General features: G+C 33.2%; 1 protein-coding gene across 3 annotated transcripts in view; it reads left to right on the top strand.

The window, feature by feature from the left end:
• DENND1B (DENN domain containing 1B) overlaps nt 1-21170 on the top strand; it is a 267935-nt gene that overhangs the window by 201545 nt on the left and 45220 nt on the right. For 2 of the 3 annotated variants that reach the window (XM_045982799.1, XM_045982800.1), the window contains 3 exons: nt 13379-13469; nt 20299-20339; nt 21062-21130. In XM_045982799.1, the coding sequence (XP_045838755.1) occupies nt 13379-13469; nt 20299-20339; nt 21062-21130 (201 nt within the window). Of the gene's footprint in view, nt 1-13378; nt 13470-13950; nt 15356-20298; nt 20340-21061; nt 21131-21170 lie in introns of those variants that run through there. The other variant, XM_045982801.1, reaches the window with a different exon arrangement.

The following is a 21170-nucleotide window of genomic DNA, read 5'->3' on the forward strand; positions in this document are numbered from 1 at the left end:
TGCTAAGTAAAATATTAGTAAAAATTCTCTGTGCAATATTTTATAATTACTACTTAGAGAAAGTGATTTTGAATACTAAGATATTTACATATTACAGTGATTAACACCCATAAATTATATATAAGGACTCTAAGATTAGGGAGATGAATTTCTGTTTCATGAAAGTAAACTTTTCATTATGACCAAAGAATATGATAACAAGCCTACATCCAATAAACAATATATAAATAACATTATTTATATAAAATTCCTCACAATCAATCCACTTCTGATGAATCACTATTTCATTTTGTAAATATGCCACCAATTCCATCCAGTTTTCATTATATAAGGAACATACTTTTGTGGATATAAGTAGAAAATTCTCATGTCAGTTCATTAAGAGGATACTTACAAGAAATTTGAATTAAAATTCATTTAAAGGGGCACCTGGGTGGCTCAGTGGGTTAAAGCCTTTGCCTTCAGCTCAGGTCATGATCCAGGGTCCTGGGATTGAGCCCAGCATCGCATCGGGCTCTCTGCTCAGCGGGGAGCCTGCTTCCTCCTCTCTCTCTACCTGCTTCTCTGCCTACTTGTGATCTCCGTCTGTCAAATAAATAAATAAGATCTTAAAAAAAATAAAAAATAAAAATTCATTTAAAAAGTCTTTGATAAGCTTTGGACAACTGTTATGTCCAACACAACTACTGGTCTGAGGGAATATCCGAAAATTTATGATTTAATCAAATATGTTCTGTGCATTTTTGGATAGGGGAGGGTGTTCATGCTCAGCTCACCTTCAGAATTACTGTGAAGATGGACTATGATACATAAGGAAAACTCAGTGGCTATAATATAGAATGATATTTCTTTTTCTAGAGGCATCTGACGAAGTACCATATCAAAGATTGATAAACATATTACAGTCTTGGAATATGAGGCAAGAAAATGATGTGTGTGTGATGTGTAAATACATAAATACAACTTTCTGATGATATAATCAGTACTTCATTTCAGATCGTAATTTATAACATATTTCAAAATGCATTGTATAATAATTCTAAAAACTTAATTTAGAAATTTATCATATAATAATAAAACAATATAGGTGGTAATATCTGTTTATTCAATAAGCGCTTATATGGTAACTACTATTTGAATGTCTACGTGCTATGTGATGATTAGTGTTTTCATATTTATCATAGATTTTTAAACAATTGATGTATTTCCCTAATATATTATTGTACACAGAAAAATTGTAACTTTATGGTGGAGAAACCCAGCAGACATGACCTTAACCAGGTGATCAAGGTTAACATCACCTGCAGTAGCAACATAAAGTGACACCATGTACCCCCTGCTGAGATCTGCTGAGGGCATAGTCACTCCATGGTGTTCTTGCCAAAATACATAACCTCCATCTGATGATGATAATACAGCAGACAAGCCCACATTGAGGGGCATTCTACAGTATGACTGAGCAGTGCTCTCCAAAGGGCAAGAAAAGTTTACAAAGGGCAGAGAAAGGCTGATGAACTACAAATGGAAAAGACTGGATTAGATCTTGCAATAAAAACATTAGTAGAAAAACCAGTGTAACCTGAATATAGTCTGTAGATTATTTAATGGTACTATAACTATGTTAATTTCTTGCTTTTGATAAATGTACTGTGATTATGTAAGATATTATCATAAGGGAAAGTTGGAAGAAGGTTATATGGGAACACTCCATTCTATTTTTGTAACATTCCCATAAATCTAAAATTATTTTGAAATAAAAAGTTTAAACAGATTCTCAAAGAAAAACAAAACCCAACAGGGCATTCACATTAAGGTATCTTAATGTCTACTTAATAGAGTCTCTTTCATGCCACTATTATCATCCTTTGTGTTCAGGTTTCTCCTGAGAGGATAGGTTTTGTTACGCATGTAATGAAGAGGAAAAGAATCCTTGCTTTGATCCTCTTTAATGTACCTTTCTTTTGTACTTACTTCTCAATCTGTGACATAGTTTTTAACTTTTTTCCTTTTTCTCTAGGCTGTTCCTTTAGTGTCCTTTACAGTTACAGTTGCCTTCTACCTGCCCTCTAAGTGTTGCAGTCCTCTAGGCTTTATCCTTTGACCCCCTACTTCTCTAACTCCCATATCTCACAAGTGGTTCTTATGTAAGACCATCATTGCATTAATTACCTATACATGATAAGTCCCTAATACATCTTTATTATAGACCCATATAAATGTAAATGTATGTCTGTGTGTTTGCACAGTATATATCTTTGTGTACACCACCATACGTACAATACACATACATCACCCTTATACATACCTGCATTTGTACATGTACACACATACTGGAACCCCCTGCATTCCTTCTTTTGGGAACTAGTCCTACCCTGTTGCCTAAATCAAAAAATGAGGAGTCCTCTTTTCCTATGTTATTACTGCTGACTTTTCTGGTTTCCAGTTGTTTACTATGTTCTGCTGATTCTGCTTTCTAAATATTACTTAGATTATCTATTTTATCCTCTTCAGTTTCAATGTCAGTGACTTATGTTGGATAACTGGTTTAGTTCCGTGTTAGCCATCATCCATTTTACTTTTTTCTTTCTTTCTTTCTTTCTTTCTTTCTTTCTTTTTTTTTTTTTTTTTGCATTCTACACTAAGATGGCTCTTTCTGAAAACCAAATCTTATATTTTTCCTATTATATTTAGAATGAAGTTCAAACCCCTAGCATGGCACACAAAATCCTTCATCCTGCCTCTCTAATACTTCTCCAGATACCTTTGCTATAGCCATTCTGAATGATTTGTTGTTAGGTCTCTGAAAAATAGTTTCATGTCTCTCTGAAAAGCTCTCATTCAGAGGCATTCTACCATATGACTGAGCAGTGCTCTCCAAAAGGGTCTAGATCACCAGAGGGAAGGTGAAAGACTGATGAACCACAAATGGAAAAGATTTGGTTTGATCCTGGGATAAAACAAGACATTAGTAGAATAACTGAATATAGTCATATATTAGTAGAATATTAGTAGAATAACTGAATATAGTAGTAACCTGAATATAGTCTGTAGATTATTCAATAGTGCTGTATCTATGTTAATTTCTTGCTTTTGGTGATTGTACAAAAAAAAAAACTTGGATGATAATAAATGCTTATTAACAAGTAGTGAGAAAGTAAAAGACAGTGATTGAATGAAGTAACAAAAATAACATTTATTAAACATTGATGAATTGGATCATAATCCAGGTTGATTTGTTTGACTCTTTCTTGAGTTGTAGGCTCTGTAAAGACACGGATCATTTTTTAAACTGTTTTGTATCCAAATATGTAATACATGATAGACATTTAGTGTTGTCAAATAAATAAATCAAGTAAAAACTGCTGAGTAACTCTATAAGGAATAGGTATCAAAATATTTTGACAAATTTTGATAGAAGACCTTATTAAGTTGATTATAATGAAGCTCACTTAGGAATGATCTAAAACTTGTAGGAGTCAAGTATTACTCTGTTTTAAATTGGTGTGTATAACTTAAACCTGGAGTCATATAATGACCTAAGATGTAGAGTGAAAATTCAGTGACATCCTGAGCATTCTCTATATTTTGTGCTATGACCTACTTTCTTTGATTTAATAAGATGTTGAATAAAAAGAGTGAGTCAAAAGCCATATGTCCCTCTTTTATGTTAGCTAGAGATTTTGGAAGATTTTAGAAGGCTTTTAACATAAATAATAAAATCCTATGAATTTCTACATTATCCTATTATTCTTTTTTTAAAAGAAGCATGATAGTTACTTTACATGATATGTAGTCTATAGCTAAGATAAACACATGCACTGAAGATTCAACAGCTTTGGAGTATTAGGAAACATTTGATATATGAATTATTAGGAGATGGTAATTATATCAAGCACTGATTTTATAGCGTGAAAAAATAAAATGTGACACAGGGGAGATCTGGAGACTTACTGGCAGAAGGTAGGAATGCATAAGGATAGATATCTTGTCAGGACAAGAAATACATTATTTTTCAGCATCCTTTGCTCACTTACTTCAATTAGTATATATTTTTTTAATTTTATTTATTTGAGAGAGAGAGGTATAGGTGTAGGGAGAGGGGCAGAGGGAGATAAAGAAGCAGGCACCCTGCTGAGCAGGCAGCCCCTGGGGCTCAATCCCAGGACCCTGGAATCCTGATATGAGTCCTGATGTGAGTGGAACCCAGGCGTCCTACTTCAATTAGTATTTTAAACAGTGTTTCTCTAAGTGGGCTCTTAAACCATCTGCATCAGATTTATCTAAAAAGCCTATTAAAAATGGCTATTCTTGGGGTGCCTGGGTGGCTCAGTGGGTTAAAGCCTCTGCATTCAGCTCAGGTCATGATCCCAGGGTCCTGGGATTGAGCCCCGCATTGGGCTCTCTGCTCAGCGGGGAGCCTGCTTCCTCCTGTCTCTTTCTGCCTGCCTTGCTGCCTACTTGTGATCTCTGTCTGTCAAATAAATAAATAAAATCTTTTTTAAAAAAATGGATATTCTTGTGTCTCACCTTCAAAATTTCTGATTCAAGATACCTGGATTAAAACCCAGGAATCGACATTATTAATGAAATACGTAACAATATACACACTGAAGCTTTGGAAACATTCATCTGAGTATTCTTTATTCATTCTGTCAATTCAACAGTATAATTTGTCTACTTATGTATGAGGCAGTGTTTTGGATACTGGGATATATTGGAGAAAAAAGCAAAGAAAATCGGATTTTGCAAATCTTTTATTTCTAGTATGAAGGGGACAGATAATAGATAAGTTACGTAGAATGTTCAAAGATGTTAAATACTATAGAAAAGCAAATAGAATGGGAAAGGGGGTTTCCTGGGGGTTAGGAAGGAATATGGTCAGTGTGGATTTCATGGAATATGTGGCATTTGAACAACTTCCAATAGGGTATTCAAAGATAGAAGCAGAGAGGAAGATTTGGAAGGCTATTGCTGCAATCTTGGTGAGAAGTCATGGAAGATAGGATAATAGCTGGTCAGCTTATGGATCCATTTTGAAGATAAAGTCAGTGGGTATTTTTAAAGATTAAGTATATAGTGTGAGAGAAAGAAAACTCAGAGATATTTTCATAATTTCTTATCCAAGAAACTGTAGGATGTACCTGTCATTCTATTGAAATTGGGAAAAATAGGGGCAAGAAAGATTTTGGTGAGAGGAATTAAGTTTTGAACATGTGAAGTTTGAGACATCTATTCAACATCCAACTAGTATATTGGTTAACAAATAGATAAATGAGGCAGAGAAGAAAATTAGATTGGAAATAGACATTTGGGAGTCATTAGCATAGGGTTAGGATTTAAAGCCATTAGACTGGGGACAAGTGAGATTATTGGGGAGTGGCTGTACAGAAGAATGGCAAGAAGCCCAGGAACTGGAAAATAACAGGAGGCAATGGTGGAGGAGGCCAAGAAAGAGTGAGTGACCAGTGAGGCCGGAGAGAGTTCAAAATAGTAAAGTACACAACCAGGTAGGGAAAGAATACCAAAGAGGAAGGGGCTCAACACTGTCAAAGTCTCATGACAGGTTAATTAAAATAAAGACCTGAAACTGACCGCTGAATTTAGCGACGTGAAGACCTGTTGATGTCAGCAAGGGGAAGCTTGCCGAAATGATGAGGCAGAGATTTTGTCTGAAGCATGGGAGAAGAGGAAGTGAAGACCAAAGTCCTCACAGCTCTGTTGTGTTTTACTGTAAAGAGCAGTGCAGAAATGGACCTAGCTAGAGAAGTAAAAGGGGTCAAGAGAAGAAATAACATGTGTGCAGGCAGGTGGGAAGACCTAATAGAGAAAGAAAGCTATTTGCAGGAAAAAGGAGGGAAAATGGTTGGTGGACTTGGTCTTGGTGAGGAGCACAGTTACTGCATCACCAGGGAGAAAGCACAGGCATGGGAGGAGGAGGAGGAGGTAAAGGGGCTGGGTAAATGGGATGCTTAGAATTTGCAGAATTTTTCTTTTAATGACTCCAGGTCTTTTTTTTGCCCTTCAGTGAAATTAAGAAGCAAGGTCATCCACTGAGAAAAAAAATGGGGGAAGTATTTGGATGTTTAAGAAGGGAGAAGATATGGCTGGGAGAGTGAATGGACTAGGAAAAAAAAAAGAATTGTTTGGCATCATTCAGAGCACATTAGAGATGGCAGATTATGACTTTAAAGTGAGAGTAGTCCTCATGCTTGGCTGGGTTTTCTCTCTGCACCTGGAACTTCCCACAGGCCTACTGATAATATGCTTGCTCCTCTTTCCGGGTGTTATTTATGCGGGTGGCTCCCTTTCCCTGGGATCCTTTATCCCCTAAACTATGTGGCCTACTTCCTCACGGCTTTCAAGGCTTGACTCAGCTGTCATCTTCTTCATGATATCTGCCCCCACCACACTATTTCAAATTGGAAGTTCCTTGCCCAGGCTCCCCAGTCTTCCTTATGCAATTCTCTCTTCTTTTCTAACACTCATCACCTTCTAACACACTACATAATTGATTACATTTTTTAATTTCATGCTTCCACTCCCCTTCTCCCCCCAAATGTTTAAGCATCATGAAGGGTTTTTTTGTTGTCATTATTGAACTATAATTGACATACTAGTTTCAGGTGTACAAGATAGAGATTTGATATATTTTTTTAAGATTTTATTTATTTATTTGACAGAGAGATCACAAGTAGACGGAGAGGCAGGCAGAGAGAGAGAGAGAGAGAGAGAGAGAGGGAAGCAGGCTCGCTGCTGAGCAGAGAGCCCGATGCGGGACTCGATCCCAGGACCCTGAGATCATGACCTGAGCCGAAGGCAGCGGCTTAACCCACCGAGCCACCCAGGTGACCGAGATTTGATATTTTTATACATTATGAAATGATTATCACCATGAGTCTAGTCACCATCTGTCATCGTACAAAGTTATTACAGTATTATTGACTGTATCCCCTATGCTGTACCTTACATCCTTGTGACTTATTTATTTGATAACTGGAAGTTTGTACTTAATGCGCTTCACCTGTTTCACCCGTGCTCCCGTCACCTTTCCCTCTGGCCATCACCGTTGGTTCTCTGGATCTGGGAGTCTGTTTCTGTTTTGTTTTGTTTGTTCATTTGTTTTGGTTTTTTAGATTCTACTTATAAGTGAAATCTTACAATACTTGTCTTTCTCTGTCTAACTTATTTCACTTAGCATAATACTCTCTATGACTATTTATATTGTAGCAATGTCCAGATTTCATGTATTTTTTATGGCTGAGAAATAATAGTCCATTGTGTATGTGGTGTGTGTGTGCGTGTGTGCATGTATACACACACCACATCTTTATCCATTCAGCTATCAGTGAACACAGGTTGCTCCTATCTTGGGTATTTTAAGTAATGCTGCAGTGAACATAGGGGTATATATATCTTTCTGAATTAGTGTTTTCATTTTCTTTGGATAAATTACCCAAAAGTAAAATTGCTGAATAGTAAGGTAGTTCTGTTGTTAATTTTTTGGAGGAAACTCCATAATGTCAGTGGCTGCACCAATTTACATTCCCACCAACAGTGCATGAGGATTTCCTTTTATTCACATCTTTGCCAATACTTTTTATTTCTTTTCTTTTTTTGATAATAGCTATTTTGACAAGTTTTGAGGTGTTATCTCATTGTTTTGATTTGGGTTTCCCTGATGATTTGTAATGTTCAACATCTTTACATATGTTTATTGTCCATCTGTATGTCTTCTTCAAAAAAATGTGTTCAGGTCCTCTGCCCACTTTTAAATTGGATTTTTTAATTTTTTTAGTATTGAATTATATGAGAACTTTATGTTATTTGGATATCAACCCTTCATCTGTTACATCATTTGCAAGTGTCTCCTCCCATTCTTTTCATTTTGTTGATGGTTTCCTTCACTGTGCTAAAGCTTCTTAGTTTGATATAGTCTCATTTGTTTATTTTTGCTTTTGTTTCCCTTGTCTGAGGATATATTCAGGTCTATCTCAAGAAACAAGAAAGGTCTCAAATAAACAGTCTTAAGTTTAAAGGAACTAGAAAAGGAACAAAGTTAGTAGAAGGAAGGAAATAATAAAGATCAGAGAGGAAATAAATGAAAATAGAGACTTAAAAAAATAGAAAAATCAATGAAACTAAGACCTAGTTCTTTGAATAGATAAATGAAATCAATAAACCTTTCGTTAGATTCATCAAGCAAAAAAGAGAGAAGTCTGGAATATTTGTTCTATTTGTTTCTGTATTTCAGTCATCTAAGAAAGTATCTGGCATATAGTAAACATCCAATTAGATATTTATTGAATGATTGAATTGATTCTTTGGTCTGGTGGTCATGAAGTTTGACAGACTTGATTTTGTTGCAAATTATCTAAAGACTATCTGTTGATATATCCTAGAGGATAGTGTTGTTCCTTTAATGTTTTTTAGGTTATTAGTTCCAATAATAAATCACACTGAATGGGCTTTTTTATACCCTTCAAAGTGTTTTCCTGCTATGGTATAGCAGTGTAATTTAATATCCTTACAGTTTTATTTGCCTAGTATTCGTAATGGAATAAAGTTAAGTTTATTTCTGTTCCTTCATATACTTAATTCTATTGGTTTAGCTCTAAACTGACCTGCCTCATTCCCATTTGTTCCAGCAGTTTGTTTTTATATATATCGTGACTAACTGAATGCCTTACATTTAGCAGGTGTCTATAAATATCTGTTGACTTAATTTATTGTAACACTTTAGTGTAGTTTTTACTAACCTGTCAAGGTTTACTGAGCATTTATAAGAAGGAATATTTAAATTAGACTATTTTTTTTGAGCCCAAAGCATTATATAGAGGAAATTTTAAGGATATGTTATAAATTAATACATTTTAAAAGTACTTTTTTTACAATATTTACATATTTTTCTTTAAGTTGCTGAAGATTTCTACTCATTAAATATGTATTTTTTTCTCTAGCTCTCAAGCCTTTATTAGATTAGTTATCTTACGTTTGTGCAGGAAGAATTTCTTATAGGAGGTAAATTTTGAAACATGTTCATTTTTCCTCCAGGCGGAAAAAGGAGTTCGGGAGCCTTGATTTGTGTTTTGTGTTGCTCCACTGCCTCTGCTGCTTTGCTTCAGTAATAAGACTGTCTTAGCACAAAAGACGGCACTCCGTCACTCCATCTTCCCACCTCCCCAGCTTGATAAAGAATTGCACCACTAACTTTCTCTCCTCAGAACAGTGTTTTTTTATGAGCTCTCTTTAAAAAAGTCAAAATCTTTAAAAATCGTTTAAGACTTAGTTTAATCATTGTCATCCTCAGAGTTGTTTTTTTTTTTTTTTTATCCTCAGAGTTTTGATGGATGGATTACAATTAAATATTATATAACATATGTCCACACCACTGAAGGCATTTAGAACACTGATTAATAGCATAACTTATTTTGGATTTTTAGATTAAATGCCAGAAGTGCACTGACTGGTGAGGAATTAAGGAACTGAGAAACATACAATTTGTCTCTTAGAGCAAAGATGCATAATCTGCTGGGCCATATATTTAAGTTTATTCTCTGAATCTGATCAGAACATATTCTTTATATTTTTTTGGAAAGAAGCTTAACACTAAGCCTATTCTTTACATTTCATTGTATTTTTAAACATATATATTTTATTTGAAACTTGATACGGTGAATTTCTTTTTATTTAATGGTATTGCATACTGAAGTCCATTAAAACAATAGATCATTTCTTTAAATGGATTTAATTTCCTATTAAGATGATTATTTAGGAGCGCCTGGGTGGCTCAGTGGGTTAAGCCTCTGCCTTCAGCTCAGGTCATGATCTCAGAGTCCTGGGATGGAGCCCTGCATCAGGCTTTCCGCTCAGCAGGGAGCCTGCTTCTTCCTCTCTCTCTCTCTGCCTGCCTCTCTGCCTACTTGTGATCTCTCTGTCAATAAATAAATAAAATCTTAAAAAAAAAAAAGATAGTTATTTGAAAAATATCAAAATAAGATAGTATTTTGAAAAACCTTAGCAATAACTGTCAAAAAGAGTAGCAGGAAGTAGCTTTACTGCTTAAAAACATTTCTCTTGTAACCTGTCACACTACTTTAAGATTGTGTCATAAGGATTAACAAAATGCAATTCTTGCAATTGGAATAATATTAATGATCTTGATAATTATATATATCCTTATTTAAATGACTTATTTATAATTTATAATAAAATTATGGACTCCATGCTATAGAATTATGTCTATGATTTTTTTTGAAATTTCCAATTATGTTATTTATGTTTTGGTGTGATTATTTAGCATGTTTAGGTCCAGGTTTTAATTTTTACTTTTGGAATGAAAAGCAAAATTTTTTTTTTTAAAGATTTTATTTATTTATTTGACAGAGAGATCACAAGTAGGCAGAGAGGCAGGCAGAGAGAGAGGAGGAAGCAGACTCCCCGCTGAGCAGAGAGCCCGATGTGGGGCTCGATCCCGGAACCCCCGGATCATGACCTGAGCCGAAGGCAGAGGCTTTAACCCACTGAGCCACCCAGGCGCCCCTGAAAAGCAAAATATTAAGATTTATATAAAAAGCATCATCTTAATTCACACTCTTAAATTCCTTTAAAAATTTACTTGTACCCTAACGTTTTATTGTATCTATCTATCTATCTATTATATCTATAGCACTTTCATTGTTATTAAGTGTTACTTGTCATTACTTGCAATTCCAAATTAATTCTTCTAAAACTTACATCTTCCAATTACCTAAAAATATGTGTTTACTAAATTATGTGGGTGGGTAATCAACTGAAAGGTTACAGCCCACTTTAGTTATAGCTTTTCCAACAGATAATATTTTTTAGTTCAAAATTACTTCTTATGCAAAATAGCTAAAATGGACTTTTTTACTTACTATGAAATCCTCCAGAGTTACTAGAATGGAGTGACCATGACCCAACTCCACTTGGAAAAAAAAAAGAAAAACGGTGTTACTGGTTACTGAATCAAAACTAGAAAAAGAAATTTAGAAAACTGTTACCTTAAGCATGTTTTTCTCCATTAATGCCACTTCTCAGCTTATCCCTGGGTATCTATATTTGTGTGTATATATAGAATATGTGTGTGTATGTGCACAAAATCCATCTTTTGTTTTAAGAACAAACATTTGCATTAAGTATGCATGTGGATTAATGTCTGATTGTCACTAACAGAACTGTTTGTGAAGTCAGTTGATAACATGAGGCATTTTACCAAGTGATTAATTTTTATTGGCTCAATTCACTAGTTCAGTAACACGAAGTAGTTACTCGTGCTCAAAAATGCATAATCAGTAAATAGTTTTGGGATTTATCTCCTTTTAGACGTTGAACTATTCCACTCAAACTAAAATGGATGGATTATTTCTAGTAAACATAAAAATGAAAACCTTTTAAAAAGTCTTGTAGTCTTAATCTTTTAAAGCAAATTAAGTCCTTTAAAAGGATGTCTTAGTTTGCTTCATTTGTCAGTAATATATTGCTTTAAATTTATCATTTTACTTCACCTTTTTCCTTCAAAATGATACTTAGTCCATCAAATTAGATCACTTTAGTTTGATTTATAGTGCTGTGTTGAAAATATATGAAAGTCAAATCTTGCAAGCATTTTAAACCACTTTATTTTCAAATTAACCATTTATCATATGTAGGGAAGATGCCAAGATTGTTATTACCTTTTATCTCAAGATACAATGAAATGAATAATTACGTACACATGCCTTTCACATTGTTTCAGTATACGTGAGTCTTTCAGCAAACATTCATTTCAAACTATATGTGAGGCTTTTGCCAGGTATTCAAGATGTGTACACGAGAAAGACAGTGATCCTATACTCAGGAAATCCGTAAATTGACAGATATTGAAAACTTGGTGGTCGTGGGAAAAGGCGGACTTTAGTATTTAACATTTATTCTCTGCCTGCAATCTAGGTACTTCATATTGTTTCAATTAACCCTCACAAAACGCCATAAGATATTTATTATTTTTCCCATTTTATAGAAGGGGAAGCAGACACACAGACAGCAAGTTGCCCAAGATCATAAAGCTAATAAGTAGCAGCGATGTGATACAAGCCTTTCATTCTCCAAACTCCTGTTCATATTTGCTTATATTATTGGAAACTTTTTTATTCCATTATATCCATAATGAGGATATAAAATTGGGTTATCTATGGTCCCTACCCTCAAAAAGTTTTAATTTTTATGAGAGCAACTCCACTCTTAAAAAAAAAAAAGTCAGTACTATACATCTTTTAGGCTACATCTGTTTAAATCCTTCTAACCACATTTCGGTTCAAAATTATTCTATGATAATATCAGGTAGTTAAACCACATTTTGAACAGGACTCTGTAGATTTCGTTTGTTTCTTTCTTAATTTTGGCCTGTAAGAGATTTCTGTCTCAGAGTCTTAAAAAACTGATGTAAATTACTGCCATTAAATAATTTTTAAAATGCTACCTGAGGAATACTGTATTGCTCTATAGAACTTCTCTAAATTAGTTTTGTTCGTTTAAATAGAAAACTTTTTTTAGAACTATGACAGAGTGAGAATTGTTTAAAAGTCAAGCTATTTTAATTTGGCTAAATTTAAATTTTCCAGAGTAAAAAAATTATGGCCAGGATTAATTCCATCATGAAAGTGAACATTTCATATTAATCTTCAAATCTTCAGGTTTATCTTTCAAACATCATTTAAGTCTTTCTTATATTACCCTTTGTCTCTTATGCAAGGGACCTTAAAGATACTTCACCTTCATTATGGATGGAGAAACCTGAAAACATTTTTTTATAATCCAAAAGGTACAAATTTCAGATGTGACAGATAGACAAAATAAAAAGTAGCCAAGTGCCAGTAAATTGTACATTATTTTTCTCGTTAGTGAAGTCACAGTCTGTACCATACATTTCTGATTTAACTAAAGTGCTGTTTAGTTAATTATTTGAGAAAACTCAAATAATTAAAATAGCTATTTTAATTATTTGAGTTTTCTTGACATGTATCTTTTTTATTTTAATTATTTTATTTTATTTATTTTATTTAATTATTTTATTTATTTATTTTGAGAAAACTCAAATAATTAAAACTCAAATAATTAAACTCAAATAATTAAAATAGCTATTTTAATTATTTGAGTTTTCTTGACATGTATCTTTTTTAATTATTTTAATTTTATTTTAATTATTTTAGCTATTTTAATTATTTGACTTTTCTTGACATGTATCTGTATATGTGTGTATATACATATATGTGTGTAATTTATATTTATGTAAGTATCTGATATTAGTATTTTTTCCATAAGTAAAATTAATTTTATGAAGAAAGTGAAAATTAACATATTTGACACTTTTTAATTTCAGTTTATTGATGGTCGACTGGCAAAACTAAATGCAGGAAGGGGTTTCTCTGATGTATTTGAAGAGGAAATCACTTCTGGTGGCTTTTGTGGAGGTAAAGACGTTCTAGTGTGATTATCTATTTTCTGAGTAACAATTGTTTTGATTTTTACACTTGTATCTGATATAATCTACTTCATAAGGAACTATTTTCTCTTAAACATAAAATGTCTTAGATTTTTTTTGATCTTATAAGAGCTATGGTGTTAACTTGTTTTATTATTCAAGGTGTTAAGATGGTCTCATGAATTGGTAGCTGTTTGCTTGAATAATCTTTTAATATTAGTAGAAATAAATTTCACAGAAATGCATTTAGCTTGTATCTTCCTGTCTTTCATCCTGACTAGTGTTGTCTGCTAAAAATAACCCACAGTGATGTCTACTACTAAGTAAGATTTAAAGAACTAAGATTATAGTTGAAATATTTGATTATAATATAATCTAAAAAAAAAAGATTTGAATACCACAGTGCTTTTACATTTTAAGTAAGTGTATTGTTATAGTAGTCTTTGCCTTTTGTTTTTTTTGCTTTGCAGAACATTGCAGCATGAGGAAAAGACTTTTCAGTTTACCATCCCATGTGCTTACACTTGTCACTGTAAAAAGTGCTCACTAAAAAAATGGAAGGCGTCGTATTATTTTGTATGTGTGAAACATAAGCTAGGTGATATCTCATTTTTATTTAATATAATGCACTTTAATATAATTAAACAAATACAGTGTTTCATATGTAAGTATTCAAACAACATTATGATTACCTAGACAGTTAATGACTTATGAACTGGTACTTGTACATGATTGCTTCAGTATATAGTCCTGACTCTGGCAGAGAATTTTGCTTGAGTCCTTGAAATGTCACATTCATTCATTCAGCTGATGTTGTGCTAAGTGTTTACATATATAGTAGGCACTGTTCCAGGTACAGGGTGAACTAAACAAACAAAAATCTCTGGTATGTTCATTTTACCATGTATAATAATAATTTTTTATCTGTAGGTTTAATTTAGGGAAGAGATGTCTTTAGTGTGTGTTTGAATAAATAGTTGCTAGAAAAGAGAAATAAAACATGAAAAGACAAATAGTAATAAGTATGCATCTACAATTTTCCCCAAATTTAATTTTATTCTTAAATAAGATGTATTTTTGCACCATCAAAATACAAAAACCATTGAGAAAATTTGTTCATTAAAAGAGGTAGAGATGAACCAAGCATTTATGGACCTTCATCTGACATAAGTATAGCATTTCACTGAAAGCATTTAGCTTTGGGGAAAACTTAGTTTACTTGACTCAGCAAATAAGCCAAGCTCCTTGCTTTCCTCAGCTCATGGGTAAAAATTTAGCATCAATGGAACTTTTGTGTTAAAATAAGGCTTTTTTACTTTTCAACTCAGACAAGCAAAATATTGTCAGCTCATGGACAAATTGCTTGAGGCATCCATTCAGTATTTATATAACTGCTGTCTCATTATTTTTATGACCCGTGGGGCTAGTATCGTATATGGAATTGAAGATGACACTTGTGACAGTAATGGGGTAGAACTGTGATCGTTTCGTAGAGTTGAATTCTGTAGTCTTAACCATTGGTCCAGATACCTCTGTTCTAGAATAGAGGATAGGTGGGTGGCTTTCCTGGTGGGAGAGGGGTTGCTAAAATCTTTCATTTAAAGGTCTCATGATTTAAAAAGAATGGAATATTGATCACCAGTTGGCATCTGACTTAGAGACTGCTACATTTGCAGTACAACTTCATGCCAACCACTTCGTTGTTCTTTCTTAAAATGCAAAAAGTTTTGAATGCTTATCTTAATTTGGTGGTGGCGGGAGCAATAGTGAATGAAAGGGAAAGCATAGTTCAACAAGTATTAATTTCAGTAAGTACAGCAAGAAAGTGTATTACAAATTATGTCTGGCTATCAAGTGTTATTTTTTAATCATTGGATTTTAGGTTATTATTTTAGAGATATATAGAGATTATTCTTAGAAAAATATAAAGTACAGTTTATTAGGATTTGAAATAAAAATATGAATATAATAAAAATTAGTAATGTTCTAATAAATGACATATATAAAAGAACATTATACATTTGTCATTTAGACTATATTTATAAGAAAGATGTCTGTATCATGATATGAAACTATTTTTCAAAGAAGTAAACTATTATAACTCATTTCTCTCATAGTTACAGTAAGAATAATTATAATTTTTCTTACTGAATATTAATATGTGACAGAATCTATTATAGGAGCCTACAAATTTTATCTCATTTAATCCTCAGAGCCCCTGAGGTATTTTGATTACCCATCCCCATTTTTATAAGGGCACTTATCTCAACAATTTGCTCAAGGTCGCACAGCTAGTAGTGCTAGAGTCTCAACTCGGCATGTGTCTGCCTGCGTTCAAAGCTCTTGCTTTAATAACTATAATATATTGCTTTCTTATGATAAGAAATCTTCTTAATTAGAAGACATTCAGTAAACAAGAGCACTGCCCAAGCCTTCTCCACTCCGAGTGGATAAAAGTAAAATTCCTGTCTTGTGATTATCTGTTGATGATTTTTTTACTAAGCCCCAAGAAGGATCACCATAAGAAAAATCAGCATTCACTAAAGCTAAGCAAAAATAATTAGGAAATTTCAAAGAAGCATCTAATTTCTCCCCTTTCTGTGCCACTGCAGTAACAGTTTATGTATCCTGTTTATTGCCAGTATGCACGGTGATGATAAAATGAATATGAGCACGGTGGAACTTCATAATTATTGTGGCTCTGATAAGAATATACAAAGCAGGACAGTCATACATAGAAAATCTAGATTCACACTGAATCTAGAACTACAGCTAAAGACTGTGAATGCATACAGATTTCCAAAAACTGTTTTCTGTCCTGTGAATCCCTGTGCTCAGGACTGTTAAAGGAATCTCTGTTACTCCTGATTTTTTCATGAGACCTTTGTAGAATATTCAGCCTTAACAGAGAAGTAATATCAGGAAGTGTGTAAAGGGAAGAATATCTATAAAGGCTAAAAGGTAATAGAAGTGGACGTAAGTAGGACAAAGGGTACAATTAGATAAATAAAAATATTGGTCTATGAACAAGCAGCCAAGGAATATTGAGTAGTTAAGAATGTGGTGGGAGGAGGGTTATATATTTTTTTCATTTAAAATCAGGCTAGTTTTTTAAATCCACCTCCAGTTATCTAAACTTTCAGAAGGAGAAACATTTTCAGATTGATTTTATAAAGAAGCGTATAGTTATTCTTCATTAGCATTTGTTTCCTCATTAGTTTCCTGATATAATCTGATCAGTCTTTTATTTATTTCTCTCTCTTTCCTGTACTGACTGAGGCACCAAGGGGATTGGAAGAGGTAGTAGGTAGTCGTCCACTTTACTGGCATTTTTCTGGCTTCACTGAACAGTTTAGGTGAACTTATATATTTTTTGAGAAATAACTACAAATTGCTGGAATTTAAACAAATATATATTTAAGGAAGAAGTCTTTGGACAAGTGGGAGACAAAGATATTCTGTCCTTGAGTGTGAGAAAACCACTCATATGTTTAATGAGAACAATGCTAAGAAATTCCTCAATTAATGCTTGTTATTTCCATAATCCAGTGACTTTAGGAAGGACTCGGATTTTTTTTTTTTTTGGCATTCAGATTCATATTTAAGAAGAAAAACAACCTTTAAACAACATTTTTTAAAATAATGCGTTTGTCTCATAAATTTTGTGGGAATAGAAGCCTTCAATCTGAAAAGCACTAAATTTAGAGAAACAAATATCTTTAAAAAAAATTTAACAGGTCTCTACCTATATCATACCACATGTTTCCCCATCATCTCAAGCAGTTTATGTAAGGACTTCTGTTTTCCCCTGTGCATATAATTCTGGATTATTATTGGTGATTCTGTGAACTGTTTCTTCTCAAGGTATCTGCTTTGAACAGCCCCTTTTCATTTCTAATGTAATTAGTGTGAAACGATACAGAGGAAATCTCTGTTTTATCATATTTTATTTAACAGTCTTAAGAGGTAGAATTTCAGAGTTGAAGGACTACAGAACCAAGAATTCAAATACCTAGATTCTTATTCTTTCTCAGTTGCTATCTTTGTGACCTTGGGCAAATAATGTGCCACCTCAGAACCTTCACTTTCTTCATTTGGCAAGTTACTGACAATAATAACTTACATTTTTGGTGTGTCTGTGATGTGCTAGATACTGTACTACGTAACATTGTAGCAGCCAGGTTAAAGACCTCGTCCCAAACCCCATAGTTTACAAGGATACAGTGGACTTGAACCCTCAGACTACTGGACTCCAAAGTCTACTTCCTTCTCATTGAACTGTGCTGCCTAAGATACTACCTGCTTTGCCTATCTTGGAATACAAAAACACAACTCAAATAAGGGAATGTAGGTATAAAAACATTTTGTGACCTGTGGAGAGTTGAATATGAGAGCTATTTTTATTCCTCACAACTCTAAATAAGACACTGATCCTCCTATAACTGCTCTGAAGTTTTATGATACTCATTTTCTTTGTAGTTTAGGGGCTTAAAAAATTATTTTCTGGATTGACAAGTGTTCCAGAATGCTAAATAGTTATCATATAGAAGTTAGTGTTTCTCTTTCTATTTTCTTTCATTTATTTTGGGGAAAGAATGAAAGTAAAGCACTTTCCAGAATACTATAAATAACAACCAAGTCTTAAATGTGTGATTTCTATCCAATCATTTTTAATAGAGAAGTTAATAAGTATATGAACCGTTGAGAACATTTAGTAGAGAGATAAAAGTATATGAACAAACTGGAAAAAGACATACTGTTTATTTTTTTGTTAATAAGCTCTCCTTGGAAATTAATTGATAGAATAACTTGAATTTTTTGTCATTTTATAAAGGAAATATAATTTAAAAATTGTTTAGGACAAATACCACCTGAAACTCATGGTTTTTTAACAGTGCAGATTTTATTTACATAGGTTATTTTAAGTAGACACATTTTGCTATAATCATTTCATAAGATTAGAAAAAATTATTTTTGCTCATGTATTTTCTTCCAAAAAAGTGAAGTTCAGTGCTGAGTAGTAAGGGATGTTTTTTTACAATGGGGGTTATTTCTTGATTTTTTTCTGTGAGTTAGAGGAAGATTTTAATTGCAGGAGTAAGATCAGAGCTGGACACATTTTACCTGATGTTGGTTAGGAATGCAAAGAGAACAGCTGGAAATAAATTCTTGGGCTGGGATCATTCTGCTTCTATTTTATAACAGCAAGGTAATGAATTTTTTTTTAAAGAACACAAGTATATGCAAGTAGAGAACATATATGGTGAAGATCTTAACTAGGCTTATGTGGTGATCACTTTGCAATATATGCAAATATCGAATCATGCTTTATATCTGAAACTAACTTAATGTTATATGTCAACTATACCACAATTGAAAAAAAGAAGAGACCGTAATCTGTTTTAGGGATTACTTGTACTTGGAGTAGCCATCAGGACTTTGTTTTTTAAGCATTTAAACCAAGAAGGTAGATGAAATCTAAGTCAGTTGGTATAAAACATTACTTGAGATTATTGTGTTCTCTTTTTTTGCACTTTAATGTCATTTTATTGATTAAATTACCATATTTGGAACCAAATATGTGATTACTAGTTTTATTAGAACTGGTTTTAAGGAGTGCACTTGTGATGAGCACCTGGTGTTGTATGGAAGTGTTGAGTCACTGTATTGTACACCTGAAACTAATATTACACTGTATGTTAACTAACTGGAATTTGAATAAAAACTTCAAAAAAAAAAAAAAAGAACTTTGTCAGCATTTGAACTTTCTAATAACCATGATGCTCTGTAGACTAAAACCTTCATTGGTTTCATATTTCCTTGGGTAGTATCTTTCAAACTTGGGTTTACAACTAGAGAATATCTTCAGAACTTGACTGTATTGCATTACAGTGGAATTTGTGATCCATTAATGTTAATAGTTAAAAACCGTAGAATAATCTCTTTTGTCTTCAAGTTTCTTTGCATTTTTAAATTCCCATCTAGTTTTTTCTTTTCCTGTGCACTGGCAATATTATTATTATTTTTTTTAAGATTTTTATTCATTTATTTGACAGACAGAGATCACAAGTAGGCAGAGAAACAGGCAGAGAGAGGAGGAAGCAGGCTCCCCGCTGAGCGGAGAGCCGGATGCGGGGCTCTATCCCAGGACCCTGAGATCATGACCCGAGCTGAAGGCAGAGGCTTTAACCCACTGAGCCACCCAGGCGCCCCGCAATATTATTTTTAAATGAACAGTTGCAAGTTGCATAAAAGAGGCACACTTTTATAAGACAACATAGATATAAAACATTGAAAAATTAGTATAAAAGACATAGGAATCTTGGATTTCAAAAAAGAGGGTATATTTTATCCCTCCTTAAAATGAAAGAAAATAGAATAACATATTACCTTCATACATGAGGAAAGAAAAAAATGTCTGTTCTAAAACATTCTAGTCACTGTGTTCCTAAGAGAGCAATTTAATAGTTTTACAGTACCATTGCTTTTTTTTTTAAATTTTATTTATTTATTTGACAGAGAGAGGGGTCACAAGTAGGCAGAGAGGCAGGCAGAGAGAGAGGGAGAAACAGGCTCCCCACTGAGCAGAGAGCCCGATGCGGGGCTCCGATCCCAGGACCCTGGGATCATGACCTGAGCGAAAGGCAGAGGCTTAAACCACTGAGCCACCCAGGCGCCCCCACCATTGCTTTTTTCACAACATTGCAGATAAATAAAATTTGCCTACTAACATCTGGAAATATTAGTTCTTGATGAATTTTAGTTTATGATTTATTTTAGATCAAATATTCCTGACATCTTATTTTTATATTTTCCAGGGAACCCAAGGTCATATCAACAATGGGTGCATACAGTCAAGGTAATGATAACCCTTCACTGTTTCTTCCTCTTTCACTCAAATGTATATGGAAAAGTGTTCAGTAAAATGATACTGTTTATACTTATACCATTTATTGGCAATATTTGATAGGTTTGTATTTTTTCACATTTTAAATATTTTTATTTTATGCTATTATAATTTATTGATATTCATAATTTTAAAATGAAAAGCTTTTGTCCAGAGATAAATGGTGTGTTTTGAAAAACAAGTTGTTATTGTCAGCTAATATTCTATCCTAACAAAGGAATTAGGAGAAGTATCATTTGAGGGGAGTTTTATCATTTCTGGTAACGTGCTTGTTGTTAATATGATCTTTTTTAAATGTAAAACTTGCCTCCACACATTTAGACTTTATTGTTCAACCTAAAACAATTGATAAACAGTTGAGTTTAGTTCTTTTTTTTTATTAAGTTTTAAATATATACCTATTACTGGTCATATTTCTTAAGTCTGCCTAAACTGCAAAGATGAAATGATTTTTAAATCATGTATTACATCAACTAAAAGAACAGAGTAGAATGTTTACATTTTGTCTGAAATTACTATAGTATATGAAAGTTTGAAAACACTTAATGTGACATAATTTCTGTAGGTCTTTAATTTGTGAGAAAAGTTCTTTTTCCATACTACTAATAATACTTTGTTTTCAGGACAGTCTGATTTAAAATTTTTTGAAGTATGTTTCTTCTTTTTCTTTACAGAAAGGAGGTGCACTCTTTAACACAGCAATGACCAAAGCAACTCCTGCTGTACGGACAGCATATAAATTTGTAAGTTTTCTTTTGATACTTAAAAATTCTATTAATAAAA

This window comes from Meles meles, chromosome 17 (genome assembly GCF_922984935.1).
Source record: "Meles meles chromosome 17, mMelMel3.1 paternal haplotype, whole genome shotgun sequence".
Taxonomy (NCBI): domain Eukaryota; kingdom Metazoa; phylum Chordata; class Mammalia; order Carnivora; family Mustelidae; genus Meles; species Meles meles.